Source organism: Ictalurus furcatus, chromosome 10 (assembly GCF_023375685.1).
Source record: "Ictalurus furcatus strain D&B chromosome 10, Billie_1.0, whole genome shotgun sequence".
Taxonomy (NCBI): domain Eukaryota; kingdom Metazoa; phylum Chordata; class Actinopteri; order Siluriformes; family Ictaluridae; genus Ictalurus; species Ictalurus furcatus.
In genome coordinates this window covers 29,567,344-29,589,404 of record NC_071264.1, presented here as the reverse complement: position 1 = coordinate 29,589,404, position 22,061 = coordinate 29,567,344, and the positions used below count along the sequence as shown (strand labels likewise).

Here is a 22,061-nt window from a genome sequence, read left to right as displayed (position 1 = left end):
TCAAATTAAAACATTGTGTTTAGTTTAGCCCATTCCTATAAAAAAAAAAAGCTGTATAGTTTTGTAAATGTGAAAAACATTTTTTGATTGCTAGGTTACAATGCGGATTAAGGTGAAAAGTCCACATTTTTTTTGTATCTAGGCAAATTATTTCAAGCTTTGCAGATGCTGTTAGAAGCATGTATTTTAAATGAGACTTGGTTGGATTAGTGTGTTAGATACAAAGGGAGGTTAAAGCTAATGTAGTGATTATCCCATTGTTCCCTATTTTTCTGTATGTTCCTGTGTGTTGCTATAAAAAAATGGTTAAGAATATAGACAAATAATTATAAATGATATTGTTCTGGGTTAGGGTTATATTGTGGTGATATTGTCCTATAGAATACATAAACATGAAACGTGTCAAACATATTGTTATATAACAGCATGATTGTCCTTAAAGTATATCTTTCTTGTTTGAAATGGCACTATGAGTTTTTGCAGTCTTCCTCTAACTTAAGTTTATGGATCTAATGTCTCTTTGACAGTCAGGTAGTAGTCCAGTGTACAAGCTAAGCAGAAGAGTGCATTGAGGAGGCAGAGCAGTTGCTCTGTGGACTTCATGGTCACACTCATGTAGAACCATTGTTATTCTGGAGGACCTCATGCACATGAAGTTTGCCATTTGGGATAGGGCCTTTGTCCCACTGAAAAATGTGGCCAGTTTTAGTGTTTCATAAGATAAGTTTTGTTAGTTACAATATAAGCACACACAAACAGTTATTGTCTAAGCCAGCAATAGTTTAAAAAAATATATGAATGAAACAAAGATGAATTGAATGAAGGAAGGAATGAATCAATAAATGAATGAGAAAAATCCAGAGAGTAAGCAATAATGTCCCATGCAACAGAATACTGCAGTCCATGACAAATAATAATATAGTTTTATGCCTGAATGTCTCTTTACCTCCCTTTAAAAATCAGACAAACATGTATTTTTCTCTCATGGAGAAACTCTGTTACTGAAAAAAGCACATGAAAAAGGTCAATTGTATTTTAACGAGCCAGTTAGTATAGGAATTACTTTTATGTGAAATTGTTATTTCACATAAAAGCTATTATGATGTAGCTGTAGTATGATGCATTATTCTCATCTAGTACTAACTGTAAATATTAGTTTTATATACTGTACATTAACCAAAAATATAATAATACAAAGTAATTTAAGTCATAAACATTTATATTTATTTATTTAGCAGGCACTTTTATCCAAAGTGACTGTAAATAATTTACCAGTAAATTTACAGCAAAATACTGGCAGCAGTGTTTCCAGCCATTTACTGTTTAATTTCACAGTTTTGATAATGTTTTTCCATTTTACAGTTGTACTGTAATTTCACAGTAAAGTACTTGCAACAATGGTTCCAGCAATAAATCTACAATATAAAAACTGTTATCATACAAATATTTTTATTTACTCTATTTTCTGATGTCTGTTAACATCTCTAGTATATGTAGTTTATATTGTATACAAACATCCATCCATCCATCCATTTTCTATACTGCTTAACCTACAAGGTTGCGGGGAACCTGTGGCCCATCCCTAGCGAGCATGGACTCTGGACGGGGTGCCAATCCACCGCAGGGCACAATCACATACTGTCACGATCTCGCCGGCAGATGGCGCTGCGGCGACGACGTGCACGGAGAGCGCACGTGCTTTAAGTGCGCATGGACGACAGGAGTCGTCCATTTATAAATATAAATGTTTATGACTTAAATTACTTTGTATTATTATATTTTTGATAAATGTACAGTATATAAAACTAATATTTACAGTTAGTACTAGATGAGAATAATGCATCATACTACAGCTACATCATAATAGCTTTTATGTGAAATAACAATTTCACATAAAAGTAATTCCTACACTGAACCGCATCATGAATTCTCTCACGAACTGTGCTACACTATCAAGCTACGGGGAGGTCTCAGCTCTGGAGTTCCAGCCTGAGGTCAACTTTGCGACCTCGGAGCTCCCATCTGAGGTCAACCAGACGACCTCAGAGCTCCAGCTTGAGATCTATGGTGAGGTCTCAGCTCCGGAGCTCCTGCCCAAGGTCAAAACGCCGACCTCGGAGTTCCAGCTAGAGACCTACAGGGAAGCCTCAGCTCCGGAGCTCCAGCTCGAGATCAACTTGGCGATCTCGGAGCTCCAGCTGGAGACCTACGGGGAGGTCTCAGCTCCGGAGCTCCAGCCTGAGATCAACATGGCGACCACAGAGCTCTGACTAAGACCTACGGGGAGGTCTAAGCTCCAGAGCTCCCGCCTGAGGTCAACATGGCGACCTCGGAGCTCCTGCCTGAGGTCAACCAGGCGACCTCAGAGCTCCAGCTGAAGACCTACGGGGAGGTCTCAGCTCCGGAGCTCCAGCCCGAGGTCAACTTGGCGACCTCGGAGCTCCCGCCTGAGACGTCCGCGGAGGTCTCAGCTCCGGAGCTCCAGCTCGAGATCACCTTCGCGACCTCGGAGCTCCAGCTAGAGACCTATGGGGAAGTCTCAGCTGCACAGCTCCAGCCCAAGATCAACTTGGCGACCTCGGAGCTCCAGCTGGAGACCTACGGGGAGGTCTCAGCTCCGGAGCTCCAGCCTGAGGTCAACCAGGCCAGGACCGCTGTCCTGTCCCGCTGTCCTGTCCCGCCGAGGAAGCCGTCCCGCTGTCTTGTCCTGCCGAAGACGTCTCTCCGAGCTCCAGCCCCGCTGCGGACGTCTCTCCGAGCTCCAGCCCCGCTGCGGACGTCTCTCCGAGCTCCAGCCCCGCAGAGGATGTCGCCCAGCATTCCAGCCCCGCTGAGGACGTTGCCTCGAGCTCCAGCCCTGCAGTGGACATCGCCTGGTGCAGGTGGTGCTCTGCCTGCCTGCTGCCCAGCGGAGGCCACCCTGTTTCCTGATGCAGCGAAGGACAGGTTACATAGGGGGCCAGGACCGCCGAGCAGTCTGTTCTGTCCCCTCCCTGTTAAGTTATTGTCGGAGGTGTGAGGGTGTGTTCGATTCTTACCAGCGGTAGGCATTTAAGGTAAATGTCATTAGTTATTTAAAGCCCTCGCGTTGCTGCGCACTTCGCGCTTTATTATAGGTTACATGTTTGTTTTCATGTTTCGCGGATCGGGTCTAGTTAATGTATAGACGGATTGGTGTAATGGTGCCATACAGTAATGCTTCTATGTTCTGCTCTGGTTTCGTGTTTCATGCCATCCATCCATCCATCCATTTTCTACCGCTTACTCCTTCTTCAGGGTCGCGAGGGAACCTGGAGCCTATCCCAGGGAACATCGGGCACAGGGCAGGGTACACCCTGGACAGGGTGCCAGTCCATCGCAGGGCACAATCACATACACACTCACACACTATGGACACTTTAGACACGCCAATCAGCCTACCATGCATGTCTTTGGACTGGGGGAGGAAACCGGAGTACCCGCAGGAAACCCCCGCAGCACGGAGAGAACATGCAAACTCCACACACACATGGCCCCAGCGGGAATCAAACCCCGGACCCTGGAGGTGTGAGGCGAACGTGATGTTCCATGCAATAGTCTTCCATGTCTAGTTTCTTGTTCCATGCCATAGCCTTAGTTAAATGACTTCTATGTCTAGTTTCTTGTTTTATGCCAGAGCTAAACGATAGATGAGTATAGATTTAAAACGGGTTAATGTATAGATATTGTTTCAAAGTCTTGTTCTAAGTTTCACGCCTCAAATCTAGTTTATGTTTTGACCCCGTTTCCTTTGACATTGACTTTAGTGTGTCAATAAAGACTATTGATCCTGCACTTACTCCCTGTCCCAGTCACACACCCATACACTACGGGCACTTTAGACACGCCAATCAGCCTACCATGCATGTCTTTGGACTTGGGGAGGAAACCGGAGTATAAATACAAACAATAAGAAAAAAAGCAAAATTGTGCTTGCTTTAACCAACAAAAATCCTTCAAAGGATTGGTTCAAAAATGAAAATTATATATTAGACAAGGAAAACAAACAGGGAACGAAAGAATAGTAAGAGGAATAGCAAAGGGAAAATGCCAACATCATGATGACTAATTTCTTCCTTTTCTGTACTTTTTCTTTCTTTATCTCCCTTTTTCTCATGGAAGTCTTTGTGGGTGGGATCCCAAAATGTTAATGGGATGAGGGATGGGAGAAAGAATAGGTTACTTTCAGAGATTGTACAGTTAAAAGATATAGGTGTGATTTTGCTACAAGAGACTCACAGTGACCAAAGCAATGAGGCTGAATGGGGCCTATGGTAGGAAGGAGAAAAAGTCCTTAGTCATGGGTCCAATTTGAGGGCTGGAGTGGCAGTACTTTTTTCCCCCCCTACTGTTAAAGTGAAAATTTTGTCAAAATTTGTCAAAACGTGTAAAAATTAACACGTTTATTTTTATTTTTGTGAATATCTATGCTCCAAATATAGGTGCAGAGAGAACACATTTATTCACTAAATTAGAGGATTTTTTAAGACAACGACATGCAGGAGATCTCATTATTTTAGGGGGAGATTTTAATTGCATTTTGGACTTTACACAGGACAGGAATAGTGAGGAACCTCATGCACAGAGTGCCATGTGTTTAGCCAATGTGATTAAAAATCTGAACCTATCTCATGTATGGAGAGAACATAACCCGTTTATACGTCAGTATACACGGGTGAAGATCAGTAATGAAAAATCTCTGCTGCATGGTTGGATAGACTCTATACATCATGCAAAAAGTGGAATAGAGTTCCAAAGTCAAGTATTTCTCACATCTCACTATCTGACCATAAACTTGTCACTATAGAGTGTACTTTACTAAAAAAAAAAATGCATACAAGTTATTATTGGCATTTCAACGTTAAACTCTTAGAAGATAAATATTTGTGAGATTTTTAAGCGTTTTTGGGAGTCTTGGAAGAGTGGGAAAAATTATGATGAAAATTGAGTTCGATGGTGGGAAATAGGAAAGGTACAAATAAAGAATTTCTGTCAACAATATCACATTCCATGTTTTGTATATAAAAAAAAAGTCATTGGAATATCTTGATAGAGAAATTATTGGCATAGAGCAAACTATGATTTAAAAATGACTAATGTAAACCTTAAAGATATGTGGACTGAAAAGACTAACCTGCTGAGCTCGATTTTAAATGAAAGAGTGAAAGGAGCTCTTGTAAGAAGTCGGTTTCTAACAGCACGAGACATGAACGCTCCTACTTTTTTTTTTTTTTTTTTAAATCTAGAGCATAAAGAAGGACAAGAAAAATTGATGTACTGTTTAAAAGACTGTAATGTAAAAGAAAAGTATTAGCAGGCCTACAAATTGACTCTTTAAACTCCCAGCAATCTATCAAACTATCTGCATATGCGGATGACATTACAGTTTTAATCAGAGGCGATTTGGATGTTGAAGTGGTAAAACATGCTCTAGAGTGTTATGGAAAAGCATCATCAGTAAAAATTAACTGGTGTAACAGTGATGCCGTGTGGTGTGGCCAAGTGGTTAAAAGTCCATAACTTCCTGGTGGTTTGCAATGGGGAAAGGAAGGTTTTAAATATTTGGGAGTCTTTTTGGGGACAGACGAGTACATAAAGCAAAATTGTAAGGGCCTGCTGGAGAAAATACATGCATGGTTCTCATTGGAAACGGTTGCTGCCACAACTGACCTACAGGGGAAGGGTCCTAATATGTAATAACCTCATAGTCTCTTCCCTTTGGCACAGAACAATGATCCTTAATTAATTTCCTTAATTAAATTCCTTAATGAAAAACAAAAAAGTGTACACACTTACACAATAGGACAATGATTACTTACAAGACTCGAACAAAACTACAGAACTCAGTAGCTTGCCAAGAATTACTGTGAGAAATATAGTATACAAAGTGATGAGAGAGATCACCTTCATATTTTTTTCCAAAATATTTTTATTGAGAAAGAAAACAAACTTCATGTCACACAGCAACAATACCATTCTCATTTTTTGTTATACTTACATATACATACATAGTATAGAAAAGAAAAACAAAATTAAAGAGTACAATCAACTAAACAACCCCCCCTCCCCCCGGCTCATTATGACTAAACAATATTGATATCTGGTTATGTATATGTTGTAAAATCCAATAACAGGCACAAAAATTCAAGAGTGCGGCATCTGTAACTCCATAAAATATTAAATAAAGGGTTGCCATTTATATATATATATATATATATATATATATATATATATATATATATATATATATATAAAACTTAAACCCCTCATCGTATAATTTATTTTCTCAAGTTGTAAAAAAAAACATCACTTCCTTTAGCCACTGGGAGATGGATGGATATTGAGCAGACTTCCAATGCAATAATAGGGAACATCTTGCTATTAAGGATGTGAAAGCGATTGTATCTTTTTGTACAGAGCTTAATGGAACTGAGGCATCAGGAATCCCAAATATAGCAATCAATGGGCAAGGTTTGAAATCTACTCTGAAAATAGTGGACATGATAGTAAAGAAACCAGTCCAAAAACCATAGAGACCAGGGCAAAAGAAAAACATATGGCCGAGATGACAGGGAGCGTCATGGCATTTATCACACTTGTCCTCTACTTCTGGATATATTACAGAAAGTCTCAACTTAGACAAATGGACTCTGTGTAAAACTTTGAACTGGATAAGTCCAATACGAGCACAAGAATTGGTAGACTGAATCCTACCTATAGCACGTTCACTTATTTGAACACTCTTCATAACATTCTTCACTTATTTGTACTCCTAACTCCATTTCCCATGCATTCTTCATTTTGGTTCTAGACTGACTACTTAACACCAGAATAAAATCATAAATTTTAGAAATCATTCCTCTCTGATGTGGATTGTTTGAAAACAAGCTTTCCCAAGCCTGTTCAGGAGGTGCAGCGGGGAAATTAAGAAAAATCTAGAAACAAAATTTCGAATTTGAAAATAACGAAACGGATGCGTCACAGGGAGGTCATAAGTAGATGACAGATTGGCAAAGCTATCAAAGACACCATCAGCATACAGATTTTTTAATTGTTTAATGCCCTTTTCATACCACACTGAAAATGTGGAGTCCAAACGCGATGGAGGAAATAAGTGGTTGTTGCTTAAAGAACCCAAAGAGGATGCACCTACAAATTTAAAGCGCCATCTAAATTGATACCAAATCTTAAGTGTGTTAAGGACAACTTGATTATCAATATATAGAGAGAGTTTTGTAGGTAGAGAGGAATAAAGTAAAGCAGGTATAGAGGATTCCCTGCAAGATGATAGTTCCAATTTACACCAAGAAGATCCAGGAGATTTAACCCAGTAGCAAAGTTTATGGATGTACGCAGCCCAGTAACAGAATTGAAAATTGGGTAATGCAAGTTCTCCACTAAATCTGCATCTCTGCAATAAAGTTTTACGGACCCTTGGTGGCTTCCCACCCCAAATAAAAGAACAAATTATTTTATCCAATGAATCGAAAAACTGTTTTGGCAGAAAAAGAGGAACTTGCTGAAATAAATAAAAGAAACTTCGGTAATATATTCATTTTGACAACACTGATCCTGCCAATTAGAGAAATGGGTAGGTTACCCCAACTTTGAACATTGGATTTAACCTTTGAAATAAGGGGAGTGAAATTAGCTGATACAAAATTAGATAAAGAACGTGTCACGTTGATACCTAAGTATTTAAACCCTGACTGACTAAATCGAAAAGGTGGATCTGACTGTTGGAAAGAAAATGCTGCAGTATTGACAGGAAACAGTCGCTTTTCTCCAAATTTAACTTATAACCCGAGACAAAACTGAAGGTTTCCGGAACACCTAAGACAGCAGGCATAGAGGCAATAGGATCGGTTACATACAATAACAAATCATCAGCATATAGCGACAATTTGTATCCTACACCGTATCGGACTATTCCTTTAAACAGGTGGGAAGATCTTAATACGATAGACAGAGGCTCGATAGCAACCGCAAAACGCAGAGGGGATAAAGGACAGCCTTGCTGACACCCTCGTCCGATAGCAGAATAATCAGAATAAATATCATCCGCATGAATCCTAGCTTTAGGGGATGAGTAAAGGAGGCGAATCCAAGAAATAAATTTATCCCCGAATCCGAATTTCCTCAAAACTGCAAACAAATACTCCCACTCAACCCTGTCAAATGCTTTTTCAGCATCTAAAGAAATTACAATCTCAGGAAGCTCAGCCGAATGCTTTGAATAAATTATATTAAAGAGTGTACGGGTATTGAAAAACAGCTGACATCCTTTTATAAAAACCGTTTTGCTCTTCAGATATAATATAAGGGAGCACGTTCTCTAAACGAGATGCAATTACTTTTGCCAACACCTTTACATCTGCATTAAGCAGAGACAGCGGTCTAGAAGAACCACAGGAGGTTGGATCCTTACCCTCCTTAAGAAGGAGAGCTTTAGTGGCTTGTGTCAGAGTTGGAGGCAAAGACCCACATGCCAAGGATTCATTGAACACACACAAAAGCAGTGGTGTTCATTTTCCAATAAACGTTTTAAAAAATTCAATTGGAAACCCGTCCAGGCCAGGGGCTTTGTTAGACTGCATAGTTTTAACTGAATTTAAAATTTCCTCAAGAGAGAGTGGGGAGTCCAGTTGCTTGGCAGTATTAGATCAATAACAAGGTTACAAAGGTTTTGAAGAAATGCATTCACTTTAGTATTGTCTGCAGTAAATTCAGATTTATAAAGTGAAGAGTAAAATGATTTAAAAGTAGCATTAATTTCCAAATTTCCATGGGCTCTGTAGTGACAATATTATAAGTGTTTTTAATATTAGGTATGAGATGGGAAATGGTTTGTCGCCGTAGATGATGTGCCAGTAAATGACTTGGCTTGTCGCCATGTTCATAGTATGAACCACGAGTACGTAACAAGCGTTCTGCCTCTTTAGTCGAAATAAGATTAAATTCTGCTTGTAAGTCGAGACGCTGTTTAAGAAGTTCTGGAGAAGGGTTCAATGCATATCTTTGATCAAGGTTACTGATCACAGATGTGAGTTCATTAAGCCTAGCAGTGAGCCTTTTATTAGAGAGAGCGGAGTAAGAAATAATCTGCATCTGATATAGGATTTAAGTGTCTCCCATAACAATGAATAAGAGGTGGAGTCATTCTGATTGAAGAAAAGAAAGTCATCAATAGAAGTTGAAATGAACTCACGGAATTCACTGTCTGCTAAAAGAAGAGAGTTAAATCTCCAAGGTGGTGGACTACAGTTATAAATAGAAAGTTGAATATCTAATTGTAGAGGCGCATGGTCAGAAATTACATTACCCAAATAGTCAGAAGAAACTACACAAGAATTAAGAGTACTGTCTATAAAAAATAATCAATCTTCGAAGAGGAATGATGCACCTGGGAGAAGAAAGAAAACTTTTTAAGAGAGGGGTTATGGGATCACCGTGGATCAACGAGACCATTCTGACACATAAAATCGGAAAATGTTTTAGACATAGCAGATTGAATCAGAGTACGGGGATTAGACTGATACAAGTTTGGGTCAAAAACACAGTTTAAATCCCCCCCAAAAATCAATAGGTGAGTATTTAAAAAGGGGAGGTTGATCAACAATCTATTAGCAAATTCCACATCATCAAAGTTTGGAGCATATACATTTACCAACAAAACCTGTCTGTGCATTAGGGTACCAGCAACTATAATATATCTCCCATTCACATCAGCAATAATGTTAGTGGATGAAAACTGTGACCTTTTGCCTATTAAAATAGCGACCCCTCTTGCCTTCGAATTAAAGTCCGAGTGGAAGACTTGGCTCACCCAAGGGGAGTGTAACCTATGATGATCTTTAATACGTAGGTGAGTCTCCTGTAAAAAATACTATATCAGAGTTTAAACGTTTCAAATGTGTAAAAACCTTAGATCTCGTGACAGGATTACCCATATCGCTGATGTTCCACCTAATAAATCTTAGTGCCTGTCCCAGCTGTGCTGGGATCAATATTACTATTAACCATTTAAATAAAGTAAACCACAGGGATACAAATAGCCAATTAGAGCCGAAGTGGGACCCCCTGCCCCCAACAATCCCCTAAACACACACACCCACTCCATATAACAAAAGAACAAAGGAGACAGCAGTCTTTCCCACAGTAACCAAAAGTTGTCCACAATGTGAAAACAACTAACCAAAAAATATTACCAAAAAAAAAAAGTCTCAGTAAGAGAAAAGGCCCCTACTGACTTCAAGACTGAAAAACAGACTGCGCACAATAACAAATATAATCTTTCAAAGACTTGTTACAAATTAGATGAAATACTGATAATGTAACAGTGTAGCACATAAGGCTGAGGAAAAAATACTAGCATAATTTAAACCGAAACTCTAACCTAGTCAGAGCACCAAAACAGAGAACCACATTATTACAGAGGTAGATTTAAGGAGTGTAAAAAAGATGAGGCTGTTGTAGGTGGTGCAGCTCACTCAGACGTCAAGAATTTTACATAGACCCTGTTTCCTCCGCTGAAACGAAGTCTTTCTGAACACCGTTATAAGTAATGCGAAGCCAAGCCGGGTGAAGTATTCCATAGCGAGCGCCCTCAATGCCACGAAGTTGACGCCTAACCTCGTTAAACGCGGCCCAAGCCCGGGCTATCTTGGCTGTGTGTTCCAGGAAGACTGAAATGGTCAAATCTCTCACTTTAATCTGTTGGAGCTCTTTCACATGGTGTAAAATGTCAACACAGTCACTTTGATAGTGGAATGTGCACACAATAGCTTGTGGTCGTTCACCAGGCTTGGGCTTCGGCTGAAGAGTCCGGTGGGACCGGTCCAAAACCGGCTCCTTCCCCGGACCAAACGCCTCCTTCAGCAAGGCCGCTACAGCAGCAGTTGTACAGGTGTCAGGGCCCTCTGGAACTCCGACTATCCTAATGTTATTGCGCCGTGACCTAGACTCCAAGTCCTCAAATTTATTCTCTAACTTGGTTACGGTCGCAGTGAGAGACTCAATAGTAGTCTTCATCTGAGCTATGTCATCGGTGCAACTGGAGAGCGCGTGCTCCATTTCTCCAACAGTACCTTTCAGTGTTGATATGGTAGCATCGGTAGCAACTTTATCTGTAACCAGCTGTATTTTCACGGCTTGCAGGTCAAGCTTGATAGATATCAGCAGTGTCCTTCCTTGGTGAAGCCAGCAACTCGAGCCTGAGGGCGGCGAAGTCAGGGTCAACGCGCGGCGAGGCGGATTTTCTGTACCGCTTTTTCTACACAGGGTCGTGGGGAGCCTGGAGCTTATCCCAGGGCACTCAGGCACAAGGCAGGGAACACTCTGGACGGGGTGCCGATCCACATTCACACACTATGGACAATTTGGAAATGACAATCTGCCTACAACGCATGTCTTTGGACTGGGGGAGGAAATCCCCCTCAGGTATCCCCTTTTTAAAATTAAGACCAGCTTGACTTGTTACTTCACATTAAATCATGTGTTGCTTTCTTCTTATTTTCAACCCTCATACCCCGTCATGTTGATTCTGATGAGTATCCAGAAGGTATGCCATGTTTCTGTAAAAAAAAAAAAAAAAAAAGAGAGAGACTGATTTAATGTATGAAAACATACACATGACTGAAAATATGTTCAAAGCTGAGTGCTTAATATTTACATCTGCAATGGGTCACTTCTATTCAGTAAAAAAAAACTAGCAACTTAAAAATACAACTTTTATTTTGGTTTAATGAACCTCATCCTGCAGTATAAACATGAAAAGTCCTCATATTATTACTAAAGGAGCTGCTTAATGCAAGGAAATAAAAAAGTACAATTAAGGCTTATTGGCTTTATTTACTTCTACACACACTTTCAGACACTTTTAGAAACCGACTCATTACTCATGAGAATAGTCTAAAATGTATTAGGGAAAAAGGACAAAATGTCCCCAAAATGTGAGGAAACAAGCACACACACACACACACACAAACAGTACAATAGCATGGTTTCATGAGAAGGAAAGTTTACCTTCAGTAACTCCTCTGCGTCTATTAGACGCTTATTCATCTCATCGTTCTTCAACTGAAGCTGCTAAAACACACATGGGGCAAAAGATGTTCAAACTTGAGTGCTTAATATTCATTTCTATTAATTAATCAAATCTAACAACTTGAAAATTAATTCTATTTTAATTTTGGTTAAATGAAACTCTATGCAGCAGAAACATGAAAAGGTCCTCGTGTTTCTAAAGGAGCTGCTTAATGCAAGATTTTTCTCACTTACATATACGCGTGTGCCTATCTCCCAGTCAGTCTCACAGACATGTTTCACCACGGTCTGCACTCTTCTTTGCAGTCTCTTCATTTCACTGGTCAAGTCAGACTTCTCCAGCTCAACAAAACGGAGCAGGTTCTCTGTGTACCTCACTCTTTCTTGTAGTGACTCCACCTGGTCTTTCAGGTCAGACTTCTCCACCTTCAGCTGAGCAATGGTCTCCACATCCTTCTGATGTTCCTCCTCAGCTTCAGGCAGGGTGACCTAAAAAAGTACAACAATTAAAGTTTATTGGCTTTATTTACTTCTACAAACAGTTTCAGACACTTTTAGAAACAGACTCATTAGTCATGAGAATAGTCTCAAATGTATTAGGGGAAAAGGACAAAATGTCCCCAAAATGTGAGGAAACAAGTACACACACACAAACACACACACACAAAATAATACAATATCAGTCATAGATTCATGAGAAGGAAAGTTTACCTTCACTATCTTGTCTGCGTCTATCAGACGCTTCATCTCATCGTCCTTCACCTGAATCTCCTACACAAACATGGGGCAAAAGATGTTCAAACTTGAGTGCTTCTGCAATAGGCCATTTCTGTTAATTAATAAAATCTAACAACTTGAAAATATAATGTTAATTTTGGTTAAATGAAACTCCATGCAGCAGAAACATGAAAAAGTCCTTGTATTTCTAAAGGAGCTGCTTAATGCAAGACTTCTCTCACTTACAGTCATTAAACGAATAGCGCACTGGTAAGTCTCATTGTGCACGTTCCCCGTGAGCTCCATTCTTCCTTGCAGTGTCTTCACCTGGTCTTTCAGGCCAGACTTCTTCACCTTGAGCTCAGCAATGGTCTCCAAAGCCATCTGGTGTTTCTCCTCAGCTTCAGACAGGGAGACCTAAAAAAGTACAACAATTAAGGCTTATTGCCTTTATTTACTTCTACACACACTTTCAGATACTTTTAAAAACTTACTCATTAGTCATGACAAACACACCTGCACACACACACACAGCTTACAATAGCAATCATAGTTTCATGAGAAGGAAAGTTTACCTTCAGTAACTCCTCCTTGTTATTGAGAGTCTCCTTCATCTCCTCGTACTCGTACTTGAGGATGTTGTGATCCTCCCGCTCACACTCACACTCCTAAAACACACACATGGGGCAACAGATGTTCAAACTCGAGTTTTTACTGTTCACATCTGCAATGGGCCATTTCTGTTAATTAATAAAATCTAACAACTTGAAAATATAATGTTAATTTTGGTTAAATGAAACTCCATGCAGCAGAAACATGAAAAAGTCTTCGTATTTCTAAAGGAGCTGCTTAATGCAAGACTTTGCTCACTTACATTCATTAGCTTGTCACACTCTGTGTGAGTCTCAGATAACATGTTCTCCATGTCCTGCACTGTTCCTCGCAGTGTCTCCACCTGGTCTTTCAGGCCAGACTTCTCCACCTCAACAGCATGGAGCAGGTTTCCCATGTCCTGTACTGTTCCTCGTAGTGTCTCCACCTGGTCTTTCAGGCCAGACTTCTCCACCTCAACAGCATGGAGCAGGTTCCCCATGTCCTGCACTGTTCCTCGTAGTGTCTCCACCTGATCTTTCAGGCCAGACTTTTCCACCTCAACAGGATGGAGCAGGTTCCCCATGTACTGCACTGTTCCTTGCCGTGTCTCCACCTGGTCTTTCAGGCTAGACTTCTCCAACTTCAGCTGAGCAATGGTCTCCACAGCCGTCTGATGTTTCTCCTCAGCTTCAGCCAGGGAGACCTAAAAAAGTACAATTAAGGCTTATTGGCTTTATTTACTTCTACACACACTTTCAGATACTTTTAGAGTTTGGAGGAAAAAAAGAATTTTCCCATAATGTGACTGTACACACACACATGCTCACTCTCATGCTCTCTCTCTCTCTCTCTCTCTCTCTCTGTCTGTCTGTCTGTCTCTCTCTCTCTCTCACACACACACACACACACACACCTAAAACACAGCCATAGGACAAAAGAGGTTAAAAACTGAGTACTTAATGAACACTTCTTCAATCTGGCCCAACATCATTCTTATTATGGCTTTTTTTTTTCAATTCAATTCAATTTTATTTGTATAGCGCTTTTAACAATAAACATTGTCTCAAAGCAGCTTTACAGAAACATGTTATATACATATTAAAGGTGCAAATTTATCCCAACTGTGCAAGCCCCTGAGTGGCAACGGTGGCAAGGAAAAACTCCCTAAGATGTTAAGAGGAAGAAACCTTGAGAGGAACCAGACTCAGAAGGGAACCCATCCTCATCTGGGTAACAACAGATAGTGTGAAAAAGTTCGTTATGGATTTATATGATGATAACAATAATAATAAACATGATAATACATAATAAACCTCATGATATAATGCGTTACATAACTATTATCCCTAATAGGTTCATTGCTGAGCTCGTGATAGAGATGAGATTTTAGCCTCCAATCTAATCTAATCTAACTACTCTCGCCAGCATCACTGCTCAAACTCACTGCATCAAACTCGTGTGCAGATATTTCCTATTCTCAATCATTCCCATCATATGGTGCTCATATAATTTTGAAAGTACTTTTTAATCAGAGGCTTATCTCACATACCTTGCTTTTCATGTCATCTCTGCATGCCTCACAGAGCAGTTCCTCCAGCTCCCTCACTCTCTCCTCCAGCTGAGTATTGGACACCACAAGCTTCTGAATCTTCTCCTCAGCCTTAGTCACAGCGTCCTGAAATTCACAGTGCAAATATTGTTGGCTTTAGGTGTTTGTAGCACTGCTGAGTACTAGCATTCAGTCCAAACATCATGTTTAGTTGCAGCTCTCTGATCTATCTAAAGGGCCATACAGCCTACAGTACAGTGCGATTAATGCACATGAAAAAAACAACCGTTAACCTGTTCCACCTTGTAAACAAATAAAATAAACATCAATGTTCAGTGTTTGAAGTCTGCTCCTCTTAAATATATTTAAAGCTACACTATTAGACATTTTCCACGGTCATGGTTCTGGGCTGGAGTCAGTTCTCGAACCGCTCTGTGTATATTGTGTATATATCTGAATAATCTCATATAGGATGTGATTGGGTGAGTTCATTTACCCGCCAGATGCAAAGCGCTTTAGTTTAATGGTGTTCATTACTGACGCTCCGATCAGGATTTTTACAGCCGAACCCGATCCAGATACCAATCTTTTTTTGTTTAAGCTTTAATCAGGAAGTCTGTCATACACAGTTAAATGTAAGCTCTCTGATCATGGTCACTGTTAATTGAATTAAAATAACAGCAATGAGAAATACTGTTGGTTAATTGATCAATAAACAAGCACAAAATGTTTATTTTAAAATATCTTAAACAATAAAGAGTCCTAATTAAAAGTAGACTAACACAAAAATTATCCATATTAGGAAAAAGGCTAATAGTCTTCTAAGGAAATAGCTTACTAAGCTTAATGTCAAACTGATATTAAATGCAGCCCATAGTAATTAAACATTTTCACTTCTCATTTTATTTATATTTTATGATGTTATTATAATATCTATTTTTTATATTAAATGATTTATTTACACCTAAGCACATTTTCTGTCTTTACATTTTAGTAGTTTTATTTTTGTTTATCAGTTGTTCCTTTTAGATCGGTTCCCCAGTACAGTGCTGGGGGGATTAAATCAGAACACGAAAACAGAAGTTGACTTTTCCAGTGATATCTGGCAAACGTGAGTTTAAATGAAGTAAATGCACTGTGAGTTGGTGTAGAAGGAGAGCGGCAGTGTACTGTATGTGTACAGACTGAAGAGTTGCTACTCTTGATAATGATTGGTGAGGAATTATTTAATAAAGATGTTTGAATTAAACCTACCTTGTAGTGTTAGCATTATTATTATTTATTTACTCCGCCTGACGCCGCGGTGTTTGCACTAGCAGGTCACACTTTCAGGTCATTTTGCGGGATCAATAAAAGGTGGCGGTTTTGAGATCGGGAAGTAGAAGCAGATGATGTTCAGGTTAACTGAGGTGATGAAAAGCAGTGGGAAAGTAACTGTTGCGTGGTGTAGATGCATTTTGGACTTCCTGTAGTTTTTATCTTGATTGTATTATACAACTCCGAAAAGGTCACTTGCACCGGTGTGAATAAATATTTATTCACAGTCACACAAAGTACTTTTCAGTCACAAATGCGAGTGAAATGGTTGCACTGTAGAGCCCTAAGTTTATCTGCAAAGTTTTTTCCTGTTCGACGGGATGATGTTTAATGTCCTGACAACCTCTGTAGTGCCATTTAGCATCGTGTTAGATTTCCGAAGCGAAGTTAGCAGCTGGAGCGCTAAAATGCCAAAGCAGTTTCCGTGTTTTGGCACTACAAAATGACGTCATCCCTGCGCCACTCTATGTGATTGGCTGTAAGTTTAGGAAGCACTTGATTTGAACTGCAGCAGAGTTTTCTATGAGCGGAGGATGAACTTTAAACGTTAATATCGCAGTCGATCATATTCATGTAATCATGGGCAGTCAAAATCGTAATCGCAATCGATATTCGATGAATTGTGCAGCCCTATGATGAGGGTACCTTGGTCCAGCTGGGTGACGACCTCACTCCCGGGCAAAGACAGGAGTTGTCAGAGTTGGTGGGTCAATTCACGGATGTGTTCTCTACCTCCCCAGGGATGATGCAGCTGGTCCACCACAAGATCAAGACCCGGCCAGGAGTGGTGGTGCGATAGCGGCCCTATCGTGTCCCAGAGGCCCGCCGCCATGCTATCAAGGAGGGGATGGGCCGAATGCTGCGGGACAATATCATCGAGGAATCCAGCAGCCCCTGGTCCAGCCCCATCGTAGTCAGAAAATTGAGGCAGTAAAAGACTATTTCCGGCATACATCAAAAAAACAGGTACATGCCTTTTTGGGGTTGGCAGGGTACTACTGCCGATTTGTACCTAAATTCTCCTCTGTAGCCTCCCCCCTCAGATCTCACGAAAAAGGGCAAGCCGGACCGGATGAAGTGGTCAGCCGAAGTGGAAAGAGCCTTCCAAGCCCTGAAAGAAGCCCTCACCAGCGCCTCAGTGCTACGAAACCCAGACTTCACCCTTCCATTCACCGTGTACACAGATGCATCCGAAACCGGGCTGGGCACAGTTCTCTCACAGACCTTCGACGGAGAGGAACACCCGCTCCTCTATATCAGTCGGAAGTTGTCCCCCGCTGAAAGGAAATAAATGAAAGCCGTGGAAAGAGAGGCCCTGGCGATAAAGTGGGCCATCAAGAGCTACAATACTACCTGGCCGCTCGGCACTTCGTCCTGGTGACAGACCATGCCAGCGACCTCAAACAAGCATAATATAGGACCTGTGTTTCAGGCTTTGTTTGAAATTAACGATAGCATCGGTTGCACACCGGCTTCATAGCATCAACTTTATGTTCGTTGTCATCCACCTCGAATGCGAAGTATTTCCATATTTGACTCTTTACCACCTTTCCTCTCAAAGCCTGCCCTCTGTCCTCATCAGGCCTGGAAGAATTGCAACCTCGGTACCTTCATAACAACTGGTACCCATGCTACTGCAGAAAAACAAGTACCGTCATGTTTTAAGAATGTTGGTACCGACTTGGTACCGAAGTATCGGTTCTCGTGACATCCGTACTAGAGACACACCCACAACTGAAGAAGGTGCTTCTCGGGCTGTGGGCCCAAGGGAAACATGACATAGGCCTGATTAGAAGTGCACCACCAGTCGTGATCATGCCCAAATCTGACTTTAGGCGCAGACAATCGCAATACCCTCTTAAATCAGAAACTATTGAAGGAATTAGACTAGTGTTTAATTCACTACTAAAAGCAGGGGTCATTGTTCCCTGCCCAGATTCGCCAGTGCGCACTCCAATATTTTGAGTGAGAAAAGCAAGAAAAAACCCACAACCTGATGAATGGAGATTTGTAGAAGATTTGAAAGCGGTTATTGAAGCAGTAAAACAGAGAGCTCCAGACGTGCCAAATTCTTACACTATATTAAGCCAGGTTCCAGCAAATAGTGAATGGTTATCAGTCGTAGATTTAGCTAATGCGTTTTTCAGTATATCTCTTGACAATGACAGTCAGTTATGGTTTGCATTCATATTTGACAGAAGTCCTTACACCTTCACTCACTTGTGTTAAGAGTATTGTGAGTCCAGAATGATATACAACCAAATGCTAAAGGACAGCTTAGCATCTCTAACGCTTTCTCCAGGGCACAATGTGAAACTGACACCATTAAATTGTTGCAGCATCTTCCTAAGGAGGGACACAAAGCCAGTCTCTCCAAATTACAGTATGTACAACAAGAAGTGAAAATCTTGGTTAATGACATTTCTGCAAAGGGAAAGAAACTCTTAGCTGAAAGAGTATCATAATCCAGAAGATTCCCAAGCCTCTGATGAAGAAACAAGTTCTCTCTATCCTAGATATATGTTTGTATTGCAGAACTTTCATTCTAAGCTATTGCATTCTAGAAGCACCGCACAAAGAGATGGTATATGAGACAGGTTCGACAGCTCATTCTCAGGTAAGTTGGATCCAGTCGTTGCAGAGTTTCTCCCATGCGTACATGCAGTAGCAGAAGCTGAGAAAGCTGTGGTGGCATCCAGAGACCTGGTAGGTTACACAGAATTGACCCTCTTGGTTCCACATGAAGTGTCATTACTCATGCTTGAACAGAAGGCCTCACACCTGTCCACCCAGCGGTGGCTTCACTATAACACTGTAGTACTAGATATTCCAAATGTCACATATTCCAGATCACTACTGCATGATCTGAAGCCTGGAGAGTGAGTCATGATCAAGGTTTTCCGCAGAACCAGGTGGAACAACCCATGGTGGTTGGGCCATTCTAGATCCTTTTCATCACTCGCTCTGTGGTAAAGGTCAGTCAGAGAGCCTCGTGGATGCACACCAGCTGTAGGAGAGTGCCAGAGCTGAGCACTGAGCTGGAGAAGACGGGACTTTGACAGGAAGACTAGAAAGTGATTCTCCATCAAGAGGCCTCTAGGAGGACCAATGATCTACATATACACACCCACACACATTCTCACACCGGTTCCTCGTGGTTACACAACACAAGACACCAAGTGGTATCTAGTAGCCTGCGAAATCACGGACACATAGTCTTTGGAGATGTTGACGACAGGGAAACTGTGCTCTTAGGAGGACTTCATTAGTGCGTACTATATAGCCACGTGGCCAGGACAGAAATTAGACGATGTGACTTTGCTACCTCACCTCTTAGTCCCCAAAGCTCCCTGACCACAGATTACTGTTGCAGACTAGACACAAATCATTAGATGTTGACCTGCACATCCACTCATATATACAAACCTATTCCTAATCGTGTACCCTTCTCCTGGAACAGAAAAAACTCACAAATCACTGTAGGGCTGCAACAACTAATCGATCTAATCGATTATCAAAATCGTTGCCAACAAATGTTATTACCGATTAGTCGGTCTGATAGAATTTGATATTTAAAATTCTGCTGATTCTTATTACAAGCATGTTTGTGTTCTTAATTTCATCATGTGAACTTGAGTACAACTACATGAGTACACCTCAATATTTTCTTTTGCTTTGCTTATTTATATTTAGGATATTTAAAGACGTATTACTGTTTAACATCTGAACAAACTTTTGTGTTTCATTTTTTTAATGTGAGCATTATATTTTTAAAACTCAATTTTTCTTTTTGATTATTTATATTTTGGATATTATTTAAAGTTTTGCTGCTTAAAACTGGACAAACAACTCATTTAAACTGTAGACAAATGTAAAAATTAAAGATTATATTAGTAAAACTGTATGTGCCTTTTGCATTTTTTTAAAAGTACACGCACAAATACCCCGATTTAGGGGTTTATTTTGTTATAATAAACAAAATGTAACTGAAAAAAATAATTAGCTTTATAAGGGGTGTGTGTGTGTGTGTGTGTGTGTGTTTGTGAGAGAGAGAGAGAGAGAGAGATTTAGCATGATATTTAGCATGTTCATATAATGGAAAACTGGATATTTGGAATTTCCCCGTAACCAAAGTTAGGAGCAGAAGAAACTTACCGTGAGCTGGTGCTGAGGAACCTCTGCGGGTTGGAGCAGAGCTGGTTCCGTGGCCTGGTCACACACTGGGTCTAAATAAAATAATAAAAAGTCATCAGACATCATCTATTATTTATGTTTTGAAGCCCAGAACAGCAGTATTTTCCACTTCTGATCCTGGTGAAGCTCTATAACACAAGTATTCCCACTTCCTTACTGGCCTCTGGAATAAAAACACTTTACTGATGTTTAGTATGTACATGTCTAGTGTGGGCTAAGGCTAAGAACACACTGACAGATTTTATTACACATTCATGAAGCCAAAATAGGACTAAAGCCTCTTAGATTATGAAGGATTGAACAAATCTGCTTTATTAATTTCTTTTAAAGGACAGAAGTAAAGTGAGCACTGCATGATTGCAGCAGCACGACTGAGAAATAGTCGTACCTTCAGTTGTGACCTCAGGGTCCGATGTTGTTTCCTTTCCATCAGCTCGTTTCACGTAATAATAAATGCCGGCTGCGGTGGCTGCAGCTCCGGCCATGTACAGCAGGGGGCGCAGGGGAATGCCCACTACACCATTGCCAAGTGCACTCAAAAACTCATTCATTTTTCTCTCTCGATAAGAGCAACTACAATAATCGCCATAATCGCACAAAGTTCAGTAAATATCTGAAAGCTCCGCGTTGTTTTCTCTCACTTATAAACCGAGCTGTTCTGTGACGTCACAGAAGCAAGACACGTTGGTCATCATAGCATGTTGCTTAGCAACACTGTTCCAACAATCCGGAAGTCCCAAGTGTGAATGAATCAAGCGAATCCCTGAGCAGTTTAAGGCCGTGTTTAGCATTTTCATCCGCTCAGTTTAGGAGCCTGTACGCTTTGGCATAAATCAACTGTTTAGCTTGGGTGGATTAATATTGAAATAATGGAATGGAATAATATTTCTTTGTATATAAATGACGACTATAATGTGCACACAAATACATTTCTAAGCTTTTGGGTTATACTTTCTTTTCATAATATTCATACACAAAGTGACTACAAGCTGCATGAAGCTAAAATGAAATGACTCATAATTTTATTATCATATTTATCCCACACAAACTTTTACATTCCCTTTAAATCATTTAAGAAAACAAAATGAATTTCAGTGGTGAATGAATTGTAGCTGGTTTAGTCTGTTATCGTGTTTACGTGACAGCTGATTCATTAAATATGATTTTCTCTGTTATTTTAAAAATATTTTTGACTAGTAAGTTCTTCCATTTATCCATTAATCTGCACATTTATAATCGGAAGAGGAAACATTTATTTGACGTGATCTTGATTAACTAGCTATGAAACACTGAGTAGAATTTAATCGTAAAGGTTACTGATTGGGAGCTCGTTGGTGTTAATTACCTGCCACTTCCGCCTAAGGCATTTTGCGCCACATGGACTTAAATCAGCATCTGCTACACATTTCATCAACTGCCGTTTCCCCAAAGGTAAGACCTGTTTAAGTAACCAACTATTTATAACCAAGTTGCTGTAGCAGTCGAACATTTTTAGCTACATTTTGAAACAAATTGCACTTCTTACTTTTTCTTTATTTGGCTTTATTTTAATCGGTGGTCTGTTGTTGTGTTTTGTGTGGTGCTGTGCTAACGTTAATCCCAGCTTCACCAAGGTTCTCTCAGCTCT

General features: G+C 40.3%; 1 protein-coding gene across 8 annotated transcripts; it reads right to left on the bottom strand.

The window, feature by feature from the left end:
• Window positions 1-6,288: 6,288 nt before the first annotated feature.
• Window positions 6,289-21,153, bottom strand: LOC128614158 (centromere protein F-like). 8 transcript variants are annotated; one of them, XM_053635478.1, is made up of 11 exons: window positions 20,823-21,153; window positions 20,396-20,466; window positions 14,924-15,049; window positions 13,655-14,077; window positions 13,356-13,448; window positions 13,027-13,197; window positions 12,775-12,834; window positions 12,298-12,552; window positions 12,043-12,105; window positions 11,546-11,591; window positions 6,289-11,385 (listed from the first exon to the last, which is right to left on the bottom strand). In XM_053635478.1, exons 1-10 carry the CDS (start codon window positions 20,983-20,985, stop codon window positions 11,550-11,552), a joined length of 1,467 nt encoding a protein of 488 aa, XP_053491453.1. In that variant the 5' UTR covers window positions 20,986-21,153; the 3' UTR covers window positions 6,289-11,385; window positions 11,546-11,549. The 8 variants fall into 8 exon arrangements, with proteins under 8 accessions (XP_053491453.1, XP_053491452.1, XP_053491454.1 ...); XM_053635477.1 differs by having other exon boundaries at window positions 6,289-11,591; XM_053635479.1 differs by having other exon boundaries at window positions 6,289-11,591; window positions 12,043-12,102.
• Between the last annotated feature and the right edge of the window lie 908 nt (window positions 21,154-22,061).

Bases quoted from the DNA above. Each gene is read 5' to 3' on its own strand.
- LOC128614158 (XM_053635475.1), bottom strand. From the start codon at position 20,985: ATGAATGAGTTTTTGAGTGCACTTGGCAATGGTGTAGTGGGCATTCCC. The intron at 13,198-13,355 runs GTAAACTTTCCT...GTACTTTTTTAG, and splicing joins ACAAGGAGGAGTTACTGAAG to GTCTCCCTGTCTGAAGCTGA. The intron at 12,553-12,774 runs GTAAACTTTCCT...GTACTTTTTTAG, and splicing joins ACGCAGACAAGATAGTGAAG to GTCACCCTGCCTGAAGCTGA.